The following is a 12,210-nucleotide window of genomic DNA, read 5'->3' as shown; positions in this document are numbered from 1 at the left end:
ATGCAGAGAAAAAGGAAAATGTGTGTTTCTGTAAGCAGAAAATGTGTCTAGTTTATTCATTTAAAAATAAGAAGTATCATAAACACGAATACCATAAACGCCCAATGTAACATTTATGTCACATCACAGATCTTTGACATTTAGGGGTAGTATTTTTTTTAAAAGACATCATAAATGTGTTCTTTGTGGTCCACTTAGTCTGTGGTATACCCCCCATAATTTACCTTTAAGGATTACTGAGTCTGGGTTCTTATGGGTTAAATGCATTTTAACTGCGTTTTAACTGTAAAACGTCTTGGAGTACCCTGAAAAGTGCTCTATAAATAAAATGTATTACTATTATTATTACGTGATCACATTCAGCCAATGCTTTATGAACTACAATCAGAAAATGTGTCGATTATCATAATATTGCATAATTTTCTATCAGAATAATCCCCTTTATCGAATCAAACTGTCCAGAGGAACATTATTGAAAGCATGCAGCTGCATCATGGACTCTGTTGCTCTTTATCTGTTTGCTCAGTGAATTGCAAACTGTCATAATAATGCTGCCAACATGTCCGATAACAACAGTAACAGAGTCTCTCAGGACTCAACAGGCTGCAGGAGCTTTGGTGTTAGTAGGTCACGCTGTTGTTCAGCTGCATTCCTTTATCGTCCCTTTGTGATATCAGAGGGAGCACACACACACACACACACACATTCTTGTACTTCTATCTTTGTGAGGACCCTCATTGGAACAGTGAATTCCCTTGCAAGGTTATAATAGTTTTGGATTTTTAATTAGTTTTAGTTTTAATTTCGTTGTGAATTTTTGTTTTCAAATTTTAATTAGTTTTTAGAGTGAGTTTGCTAGTTTTTTTTTTTTAAAGATTATTTTTTTGGGCATTTTACTGCTTTATTAGATAGTGACAGATAGAAAGGGGGAGACAGAGGGGAGGACATGCAGCAAAGAGACCTCAGGCTGGATTCCAACCCGGGTCCGCTGCAGCAAGGACATGGCCTTAATGGTACGCGCTCTACCAGTGTGAGCCACCGGGACGCCCCTGAGTTTGCTAGTTTTAATTTTAATATTTATTTTTTTGAAATGCTTTAGTTTTAGTTTAGTTTTTATTAGTGTTAGTTTTTTTTAATGGGGTATTTGTTGGGTGGGAGATTAAAAGAGGTCACAGTTAATTTTGCCTTTATTTCCTTTGTCTGATCCATCTTCATTATGTATGAAAAAAGTTGACAAAGACGAAAACGAAGGACATTTTCACGATAATTTTAGTTATTTTTAGTTAGTTTTGTAACCACACAATACAGTTTCAGTTAGTTATCTTTTTTTTTTTTAAACTCTCATTTTTATTTTTGGTTACCTTAACATAAACCTAATATAACCTGAACCCTTAAACAAAGTCTGAAATCTCAAAAAAGCCTTTAAAGAAGTGAGGACCGGCCGAAATGTCCTCACTTTGCAAAAAAGTCCTCACTCTGTTGGTTAAAAAATGTGTTCTGGTCCTCACTATGTAGGAAGTACAAGCACACACACACACACACACACACACACACACACACACACACACACACACACACTCTTCAAAAGGTTTCTCTTAGACTGACTTCATAAACATATCAAGAGAACTTTTATATTTCTTCACAACACAAACTGAAAGTAAATGAAGCAAAAAACATGAGGGGCTAAAATGAGGTCATCAATTAATTACAGACAGATACACATGTACACTTCATTACAGTGGAAATTTCCAGTTGCAATGCTTCACTGAGGCCAGATTTGTTTCTGCTCAGGCAAAATAACCAGCAGGAAGAAGGAGACTGTGTTCTTTAACATTTGTGTTGACTCTGTTCTGCCAGCTGTGGTTTTATTTAGTTTCGTTCTGAGTCCTTTTAGCTGACTAAAACTGGGCATACTGTTCTTATCTTGGGCAAAGAAAACTCTAACATAGTGAGGTTTTGGTCAGTGAAATCTCTTTTTGAGTCATCGCATCATATTGAACATTTCAGTCAATGTAGTCGAGACAAAACCAATAATTCTGTGATTTTAGTTAAACTCATTTCACACAAGATTTGATCTTTTTATCTGATTAAATGACACAGTCAGTGTTAAAAGTGCGGTGTTGCAGTTATCCTCTGGTCTAGTGGGTTGATGGTAACAATTAAAGGTGTATTCAGACATGCTACAGATTGATTTATATTTATTTTTAACCCACACAGTTAAATTATAAGACAGTAAGAGCCGTACCAACAAGGTTTGATAAAACCATGTACTTTTTTTATTTCAGGCTCATTTTAACAAAATTGAGCCCAGATATCTCCTTATTCTTTCTCTTGAGTCCTGTTGTGTACATTGTTACCTTTCAATGAAGTAACTTCCTGATCGTGCTCATTATCTGCAGCTTAATGCACATTTCATTTCATTCTGATTCAAATCTTTCTGATTGCAGATTCCAGGTGAGCTGTTTACATTAGATATGATCTAAAAATCAGTTTATCACAAATGCATCAGAGCATTTAAAAAATACATGACATGTTTGAGCAGCTCCATTAGGATGAACATCTGGTAGAGCTGCAAAATTAATCAAATTGCAGTGTGGATGTGTGCAAAATTCAGATTGCAGGAAGATGCAATATTTGTTAAAGGCAAAATACAGTCATGAAAAAAATTATTACTATTACTTTTTCTTCAATTTCTTGTTCATTTTAATGCCTGGTACAACTAAAGAAACATGGTTTTCTTGATCATGATATTGGTTATTATCCCGAAAGTCATGTTAAATGTCTAGATATCAGCTCTTAGATTAAACTCTTATCAGCTATTTTTGTTGTTATCATTAAATTTGTCCAAACAAATGTACCTTTAGTTGTACCAGGCATTAAAATGAACAAGAAATTGAAGAAAACAAGGGTGGTGTAATAATTTTTTCCATGACTGTTGTTGTCAATTACCGTCTGAATTAAGTATTGTTGTGCTGGCGTAGAAACTGTTTATTACTTAAGAAAAAATCTTTGTTTAGTAGACGCAGACTATGATTGTTTTCATGTATTTTTCAATGAAAATGAGCAAAATTATGGAAAAAATGCGTCTCAATATCGGTTAAAATAATCACAAATGTATATTTCTTTCCAAATCTTGCAGCCGTTTTTTAGCTCTTAGATGACATATAAGACATAAAAAGTACAACCCACATATTCTAATATAGAGATATCTTGTCTTTATACTGTATTTAAATGAATGTAAAGTCACAAAGGACTTAAAAAATCATTGCATTGTGTTTTTATTCCACTTTTAACAGTGTCCTTATTTAACTGCTCCGGTCTAAATGTTCCTCTTGTGCAGAACTTTTCCCACCGCTGTCTGTTTGTGTCTCTGTCCAGATAAACAGGAATGAGTGTGTGCTGGCAGCGGGGTCAGCATGAGATGATACGGAGGTTTATCTAGTGTGGGGGGGTCAGAGGTCAAAGGTCACTGGGTCAGACATCATTCTGTCAGACTGTCTGCTGCAGCAACACACACACAGTCTGAGAAGGAGACTCTTTAAACTTACAGTTTATTATATAAATGTTATTATAATGTTCTTTATGGAAGTCACAACGACTGCCAGGCACCATAAGAACTATATCACTTTAAATAAAGCTATGAAAGTTAAATACAGGGTGTGTTTATGCAGCTATATTTAATTTGTGTATGGTTATCCATGGGTGGTAAAGCATACAGCAAAATGTATTTAAATAGGGAGTGAAGCTTTATCTGTCATTATTCAAATTAATGCATGATGCAGTTTCCCATCCTCTCTCAGTCTCTGGAGTAAAGTTTCACTCTTTTGAGTTGTAATAAACGTTATTTAATTAGATGTTTGCGTATTGAGCTGTAGCCATAGTGAACATGTTGGATATCCTTTTTGGAAACAGAAAAAAAGGGACATTTCACAGTTTTTTCTTCTTCAAAAACTGCTGTATTTAACCCATTTAGGCCTAAAAAAAAAATGCCTGTAAAACCTCTGGGCGATTTTAAAATAAGCCCCTAAAACCTGAAGTTTTTCTGTAAATTCAACAGAAGTGTCAACTCTTCCTACTAAATAATAGATTTTTCAGCCTCTGTAGCAGATAGAAATGAAATTCAAAAAGTGTTTGAGAGCTTATAGCTGTTATATCTGAGCTCCCTCCGCTATAGTCGTCTTCCGCCATGATTTCAGTTCTGGAAAATTGCATTGCGACACTCCCACATGTATTCTGATGCATTTCATTGGCCAAGAGACCGAAAATAAGTGGAAAAAACTACAAATACTACAAAACGACGTATCCGCTTTCCCGGCTTTAATGGTAGAATAACACAACAGCGTTAAACAACTGGGGACTTTTAAGCTTTAGATTTGCAATTCTTTAATTCTATTTGTGTAAAGGGACAAAAGGGCAATTTCACTGTTTTTCCATGTTTCTGCATTCTCTGCAGGTTTAGGGCCTGCTTACACAGCAACGTTCTCGGGTAAAAACGCCAAAATATTTTATCAGATGTGCCTTTTGTTTAAATGGCCACGGCGTTTTTGGGGCTTAAAAACGCAAAAAAAACGAAGAAACCACCCTCCAGAGTGGAAATCTCAATAAAACTCAACCGTAGGACTGGGCGATACATCGATATAAAAAATATATCTATATATATTTTTAAATGTGATATGGAATTAGACCATATCGCAAATATTAATATAGTTCTACCCCCCCCCCCCCCTTTTCTTTATATATAAATGCTGCCCTTACTAGGGTTTGTAATATTTAGTTCTTTTGTAATGTTCTTTATTCTTTTGTCATTTAAATATATTTAGCTCGGAAAAAGTTTGGCCTATTTTATTTCATGGGCTATTTTTATTTAAGATATTTTTTATTTAAATGTGCTCTTAGTGTTGTTGTGTGGATCAGGGTCATCTATCTGTGAAAATGGACAAAAGGGTAATTTCACAATGTTTTTCCTGCGTTTTTTCTGTGCATATTTCTGCATTTCCTGCAGGTTTTAACTACTCCTAGTGTTTGATTGCGTTTCTATTTTTCCTACCTGGTGATTAACTCCATGCTTCTGCTGTCTTGTTTGTGCAGGTGAGCTGTCCCTGCAGAGGCTCTCTGGCACCGTGCTGGATTACAACAACACACAGAAATGTCCAGGAAGCGACAACAACATTCAGACCAGCATCAGCTTCCAGTGTGGGAAAACCATGGTGAGGACATGTTTTAAAAACAGATGATTAGTGCTTTTCACTCTGTTTAGGCTGATGGGAACAGGAAGGATGAGTGTGAGTGGGGAAAGTGAAAGAGCAGCTCATTAGCACCACTGAGGTGTCCTTGAGTGGAGCTCTTAACCTCCCACTCAGGGCCAGTTATTAGTATTTGGTATTATTTGCTGTCAGCTAACACCTGGTCCACATTGTCTGCTCTGTCACACACAAAACAGCTTCTGGGAGTCCATTCAGCTACAGCGCTGCTTTGTTTTCACAGCTTACAAACTAAAATATTATGTCCTTGTAAGTGGGAAATAAATATACTACATTGCAGCTAGGGCTGGGCGATATGGCCCTGAAAGAATATCACAATATTTCAGGCTATTTTTGCGGAACAATATTCTTGACGATATTAGGAAATACTTAAAAAGATATAGAAAAAAAAGAAAAATATGATTTTTTTTGTCTGTATAAATAATTAAAAATCTAAAATGTAGTTTGAAGTGCAAATCCCAACAGTTGCCAAATACAAAAAAAAAATTACTCTTGACTCTTGAGTATGAGCAAATAATAAAAATAACCATTTAGGAGTTCCGGGGGCATTTTTTTTTTTTTTTCAAACTTCTCTTTATTGTTTTTTTTTTTCTTTCGTTCACATACAAAAATAAAGAATGTACATGTTCATTTATGCTTAAAATCAACACGAAAGAACAGAATGATAGTAGAAAAATAAAAGCAATAATAAAAACGACCAAAAACAAAACAAAATATCCGGGGGGAATATTTTAATAAAGTTTTGTAAAGGAGAATAAAGGTTCTTGTACGTTTTATTTGAGGCATCTTATTTTGACAGTCTTCTTGTAAATTCTGTGGTGGATTCTCTTAACACACTGTGCTCTTATTTTGAAAGCTGCATGTGTTTAGCGACAGGGAGTAAGTAGCTTTTTGTGATTAAAACAACTTTAACCGCTACATCAAGAAGTAGGAACGTTGCCAATATCATGATATGCATTTTTTTTAACCATAAAATAAATACCGATATTATTGTGAACGATACGATATGGCACACCCCTAATTAACAGCCTTTGTTTAGTTTTTGTTTTCATACAATGTGGCTGTATTTAAAGCCTGCAGCTGTAAAATATCTGAAGTAAAATAACTTATTTGGATGCATGAAGCACGATAAAAGAGCCAGCTATCACACACCTTTTTTTTTTTTTTCTATGGTCTTTTTATTGATGACAAGGCATGTATAAGACAGTCACTGTACAGGAATTTTTTTTGGGATATTTTTTGTACAACATCCACCCATGATACAACACAAACAACTGCCCAAACATCCGGACATAGACATACAGCCACTGTTTTTCCAAAAAAATAAAAACTAATTAAACTAGCAAACTCACTCTAAAAACTAAATAAAACAAAACAACTTTGAAAACAAAAAAATCACAACGAAATTAAAACCAAAACTAATGAAAAATCCAAAACTATTATAACCTTTATATGAACTCTGGTTCAGGATAAATGGGTCCAAGTGATCAGATTGCATCTGCAGAAATTCTGCTTTTTTTAGTTTCACTGTAGTTGCAGTTCATTGTGATACTTTGAACATGCTGCAAAGGTGCAAAACAATAAACTTTGCATGAGTTTACAGTTTCACCTTGATCATGCACTTACACTGTTGTGCAAGATTGAGGAAATGTTGATGTGCTTTGCTGTTTTTAGTCAGTTATTTATGTTCTGCATGTGATGACTTACTGGGGGAAAAATGGAGAGACTACCCGCTGACTGAAAACAACAATAAACGTTCATTAAAAAGTTTTTGAGCTTTCATTTGACTCAAATTTCAGTGGCTTGAAAATAAAATTGCTATTTTGTGTCTCTGTAATGAATCTAAAAAGGCTAAAATAACATTTAAAGCTGTCTGCTGTCAGCTGCGGTTAGAGGAAGTGAACCTGTGACGAGAACATAATGTAGAACACAGACAGTCACCTGCTCTGTGTGTGTGTGAGTCAAGTCAACAGTGTGTGTGTGTGTGTATGTGTGTGTGTGTGGTCTTGTACTACCTACATAGTGAGGACCAGAACACGTTTTTAACCAACAGAGTGAGGACATTTTTGCAAAGTGAGGACATTTCGGCTGGTCCTCACTTCTTTAAAGGCTTTTTTGAGATGTCAACTTTTTTCATACATAATGAAGATGGATATGACAAAGTAAATAAAGGCAAAATTTACTGTGACCTCTTTTAATCTCCCACCCAACAAATACCCCATTACAAAAAAACTAACACTAATAAAAACTAAACTAAAACTAAAGCATTTCAAATAAATAAATACTAAACTAAAACTAGCAAGCTCACTCTAAAAACTCATTAAAACTAACTGGATTTGAAAACAAAAATTCACAACAAAAATGAAACTAAAACTAATGAAAAATCCAAAACTATTATAACCTTGCAAGGGAATTCACTATTACAATGAGGGTCCTCACAAAGATAGAAGTACAAGTGTGTGTGTGTGTGTGGTTTTGTAGGCTGATGGGTTGACGCTCTACGTGTCATTTCCTGTCATGTCTCTAACAGCAGAAGAAGAGTATCACATCACATTATTTGTCAGTTTACAGAGTCTGAAATGGAGAAATGAAAGTTGCTTTTCTGAAACTTTTTTACAAAGTCATCTGAAGCTAAAAGAAGAAGTTTTCAGAGTCTGATGATCTGTAATAATCATCCACATCAGCAATACTGCAACAGCGATTTTTGCAGAGTCATTTTCAACTCTTAAGTCTGACTGTAAGGAACAGGAGAGAAATGTGGAAATGAAAACACTTTAACCCTCGACAAGAGTTCTTGAAGGAACACTTGAGTAAGCAGTGAACCTTTAACCTGCAGCAGCAGCAGCATCAGACTTTAGTGCTGCTGGTTTTCTACTGTACATGTTGGGATTAATGGTAAAGATCAGGAATTATAGAAATATTTGCTTTATTCTGGCAAAATACAATTTAAAAGAAATCATGCAAACCATTTCTTTTGTTAACTGTCTTTTTTATTGGTTTTTAAAGTCTAATACATGGGTCTCAAACTCGCGGCCCGTGGGCCAATTGCGGCCCTCATGACGATATTTTGTGGCCCCCACCTTGATATGAAAGTTTAATGTGAGTTTTATATGAATGGCACTTTACCGTGTTGTGTGTGGAAGGTCCCTTTAATTACTTTTTTTTGGGTAATTTTGGGTCTTTTAAAAAAATAATTTTGTGTCTTTTTGAAAAAAATAATTTTGTGTCTTTTTGAAAAAATTAATTTTGTGTCTTTTTGAAAAAAATAATTTTGTGTCTTTTTCTGTCATTTTGTGTCTTTTTTTTTAAAGTAATTTAAGTTTTTTTTCTGTTATTTTTTTGCTTTTTTTTGGTCATTTTGATACTGCCTCCAGCGGCCCCCAGGTAATTTGAGTTTGAGACCCCTGGTCTAATAATTTATTCATAGGCTTTCCATGTTTTTAGTCTAATGATTTAAAGTCAATAAATCACAGAAACAGTTGGATAGAAACAATACCCCCTATTCTGTAAATATGTACATGCACATAAAAAATATTAAATTTGACAAAGCGTGTAAGCTATGATAAAAACAAAAATAAAATAAAAAATTAATAAAATGAAATAATAATAAATAATTAGTAAGTTAAAAAAGAAATATAAAAATATAATATAAAAAATACAAAGTAAAATGTAAAAGTTACAAATAAATAAATGAACAGAAAAAAATTAGGAGAGTTAATAATGATAAATAAGTAGTAAGTAAAAATAATTAATACAGAAATGGTACAAAAAAAATAAATATATAAATATATACAAAAAAAGTAAATAAACAAGAAAAAAATAAATAAATTTGTTGTAAATTAAAAATATAAACACAAAAATAATAAAATATATGTAAAATACAAAATTACATTAAATATACATTTTAGAAACATAAATTAAAAGAAATAAAACGAGAAAATAAATTGGGAAAAAAATGTAAAAATATATCAATTTTTTTTTTTAAATGTAACAAATGAATATATATATATATACACAAAATAAAAAAACAATTTTTGATGTTACAAAAAAGTAAATAAAACAAGAAAAAAAATGTAGTAAATTAAAAATATACAAAATGTATTTGTATACAAAAAAAAAAAAAAAAAAAATATATATATATATATATATATATATATATATATATATATATATATATATATATATATATATATATATATATATATATATATATATATAAAATAAAAGGTCAGTAGTACAAAACTGTAAACAAAACAAATATATATTCTGTATTATAGTAGAAGCCTTGCCACATTTTGGCCACATTGTAAACTTGTATTTTTAAAGGTCTGTGAGTTAAATAGCTGTCATGTTGTGTTTCACTCTCTGACCCGTTGTGTTTCTCTCGGCAGCAGAGCAGAATATCAAACAGCACAATAATAACGTCTGAGTCAGCGCGGTCAACATGAAACTCTGCATGTTACTCATGTTCCTGTGTGTGTGTGCTTCAGGGGACCCCGGAGTTCGTGGCCGTGTCTCAGTGTGTGCATTACTTTGAGTGGAGGACCTTCAGCGCCTGCAAGAAAGATAAATTCAAACCGCACAAAGAGGTATGTGGCAGAACATGTGAGTCATCATGACGGGAAGGTGTGCATGTGTGAGAAGGAAAGAAACGGCTGCTGCTGAGTCTGTTAAGGTGTGAAATGTGAGAAACAACGAGAGGCTGAGAGGCTGAAAGGTGTTCAGGAGGAAATAAAAGCTCCCCCTCACTGTGGCTATGTTTACAGCATGAATCTATCACAGCAGAGAACATGTCACATGTCATTATGAAGCTGTTTCTATCACTTTAATGTGGAATAATTGAAAAAAAATGTGTGAAATGGATTGAACTCGCTTTGTAAGCAACAGATCTCTGCTGCAGAAGAAAACCAGACCAACATGTATGGAAGATGTGATATAAAATCCCCACATGCACATATTCTTGTACTTCATACTTCATACTATAGAGAATTTGCACATCCATGGGTCAATATTTTGCATAATTCTGCACAGCTCACTTTATAAATAGATGCATTTGAATGTTTGAATATGCAAACCTATGCAACCTCTATTTTTTAAATTTAAAATAAAGAGGTATCAATTTATTGTACATTTATACACATTTGTGCATTAACAAATTGGGATTTTTATCAAATATTTATATATTTATAATATGTGTTTTGTGCAATAATATTGATTATATTAACAAAAAACTACACATGAGTTAAAATTCAGTAATGGGAATTTGCTGGTTCTTAAACAATTTGAAAATCTATGTAGAAATATTCTCAAATAAAGCTTATTAATTAATTTATTGTACCTCTACAAGTTCTAACATTGACAAAAATTGTATTTTTGATGCTCTATTATTATTATTATTGTTATTATTATTATTATTTTATTTTTATTATGGTTTGATTTTGATTTTATCTGATTATGTCATATTCATGATTTATTATTATTATTATTATTATTAATAATAATAATAATAATAATAAAAATAATAATAAAAAAATTGCTTAGTCTGTCCCAATTTTAACAGAATTATTTTAGCACTTTATTTAGCGCATAACCTATCCATCCATATGCAAGCGTATGTCTAATTGTTTTTATATTTTATTTTATTATTATTTTTATTTTGTATCCTTGTACTGCACTTGGCCTTGGGGAGCACATTGTGTTGGTTCTAGTGTGAGATATACTCTATAAATATATTTAATTTTGACTTTACAATGACATATTTATCCATTTAGAGAGATTTATTTTAGTAATACATTATTTATTTGATTCATGATTTTATGATTTTTTTTTTATTATTTATTTTTCTAAAAAAACTATCACCTATTTTTTTTTTAGTTACTATTCAATGATTTACAGAAAAAAATATATAAACAATATTTCATTTTTAAAGCCAAAAATCTGATTTGGCAATTTTCATCTATTTTACAGGAGGTTTAAATAGGTCTTTCCTTATTTCTAATAGCTTCTATGAACAAGGTCTGCCATTAACCCTCTATTTTCCTCTCTATAATAAATGTGTGACGTGTCTCTCTGTGTCCAGGTTCCCTGCTACGCGTTTGACTCTGACGGGAAGAAACACGACCTGAACCCTCTGATCAAAGCCAAAGACGGATATCTGGTGGACGACGGAGACGACACCATCGACTTCTACATCAACATCTGCCGCAGCCTCAGTGAGTAGCAGATAAAAACACGACCTCAGGAAATAAAGCATGTGTGGATTCAATACTTAATAATATTTCTGTATTTTTTCACTTACTAACAATTTATTATTATTTATTTTTCTCGTTTTTTTCCTTTTTTATTTATTTATTTATTTTATATTATATATTTATTTAAATGTTTTATATATATTTTTTAAATTTTGCATTGTTGTGTTTTTTTATTATTTATTTTTCTCGTTTTTCCCCCTTTTTTATTTATTTATTTTATATTATATATTTATTTATATATTTTATATTTTTTTTTTATTTTTTAGTGTTGTGTTTTTTTTTACTTACTACCAATTTATTATTATTTATTTTTCTTATTTTTCTTTTTTATTTATTTATTTGTAACATTTATATTTTATTTTATTTTGTAATGTTGTTTTTTTGTACTTACTACCAATTTATTATTATTTATTTTTTCTTGTTTTATTTACTTTAATTTATTTATTTTTAACATAAAAAATATATTCATGTTTTTTTATTTTTTTATTTTTTATTTATTATTTTTACTTACTACTTCTTTATCATTATTTACTCTCCTAATGTTCTTTCTGTTCATTTATTTATTTGTAATTACATTTTATTTTATTTTGTATTTAATATATATTTATTTGTATTTTATACTTTTTTTTATTTTTTTATATATTTTTTTAACTTACTATTTAAGGTGTGTGATGAAGAGATGAAAACTTTAGCTATTA

General features: G+C 31.8%; 1 protein-coding gene across 1 annotated transcript in view; it reads left to right on the top strand.

Annotated features, from left to right (window-relative positions):
• The window catches only part of igf2r (insulin-like growth factor 2 receptor), an 81,898-nt gene that overhangs the window by 17,792 nt on the left and 51,896 nt on the right, over positions 1-12,210 (top strand). The window contains exons 3-5 of the mRNA XM_059356326.1: positions 5,089-5,207; positions 9,752-9,850; positions 11,341-11,473. Coding sequence (XP_059212309.1) covers positions 5,089-5,207; positions 9,752-9,850; positions 11,341-11,473 — 351 coding nt within the window. The remainder of the gene's footprint in view (positions 1-5,088; positions 5,208-9,751; positions 9,851-11,340; positions 11,474-12,210) is intronic.

Source organism: Centropristis striata, chromosome 18 (genome assembly GCF_030273125.1).
Source record: "Centropristis striata isolate RG_2023a ecotype Rhode Island chromosome 18, C.striata_1.0, whole genome shotgun sequence".
Taxonomy (NCBI): Eukaryota; Metazoa; Chordata; class Actinopteri; order Perciformes; family Serranidae; genus Centropristis; species Centropristis striata.
Note: the sequence above shows the minus strand (reverse complement) of the source record. Positions and strands in the feature narration are given on the sequence as shown.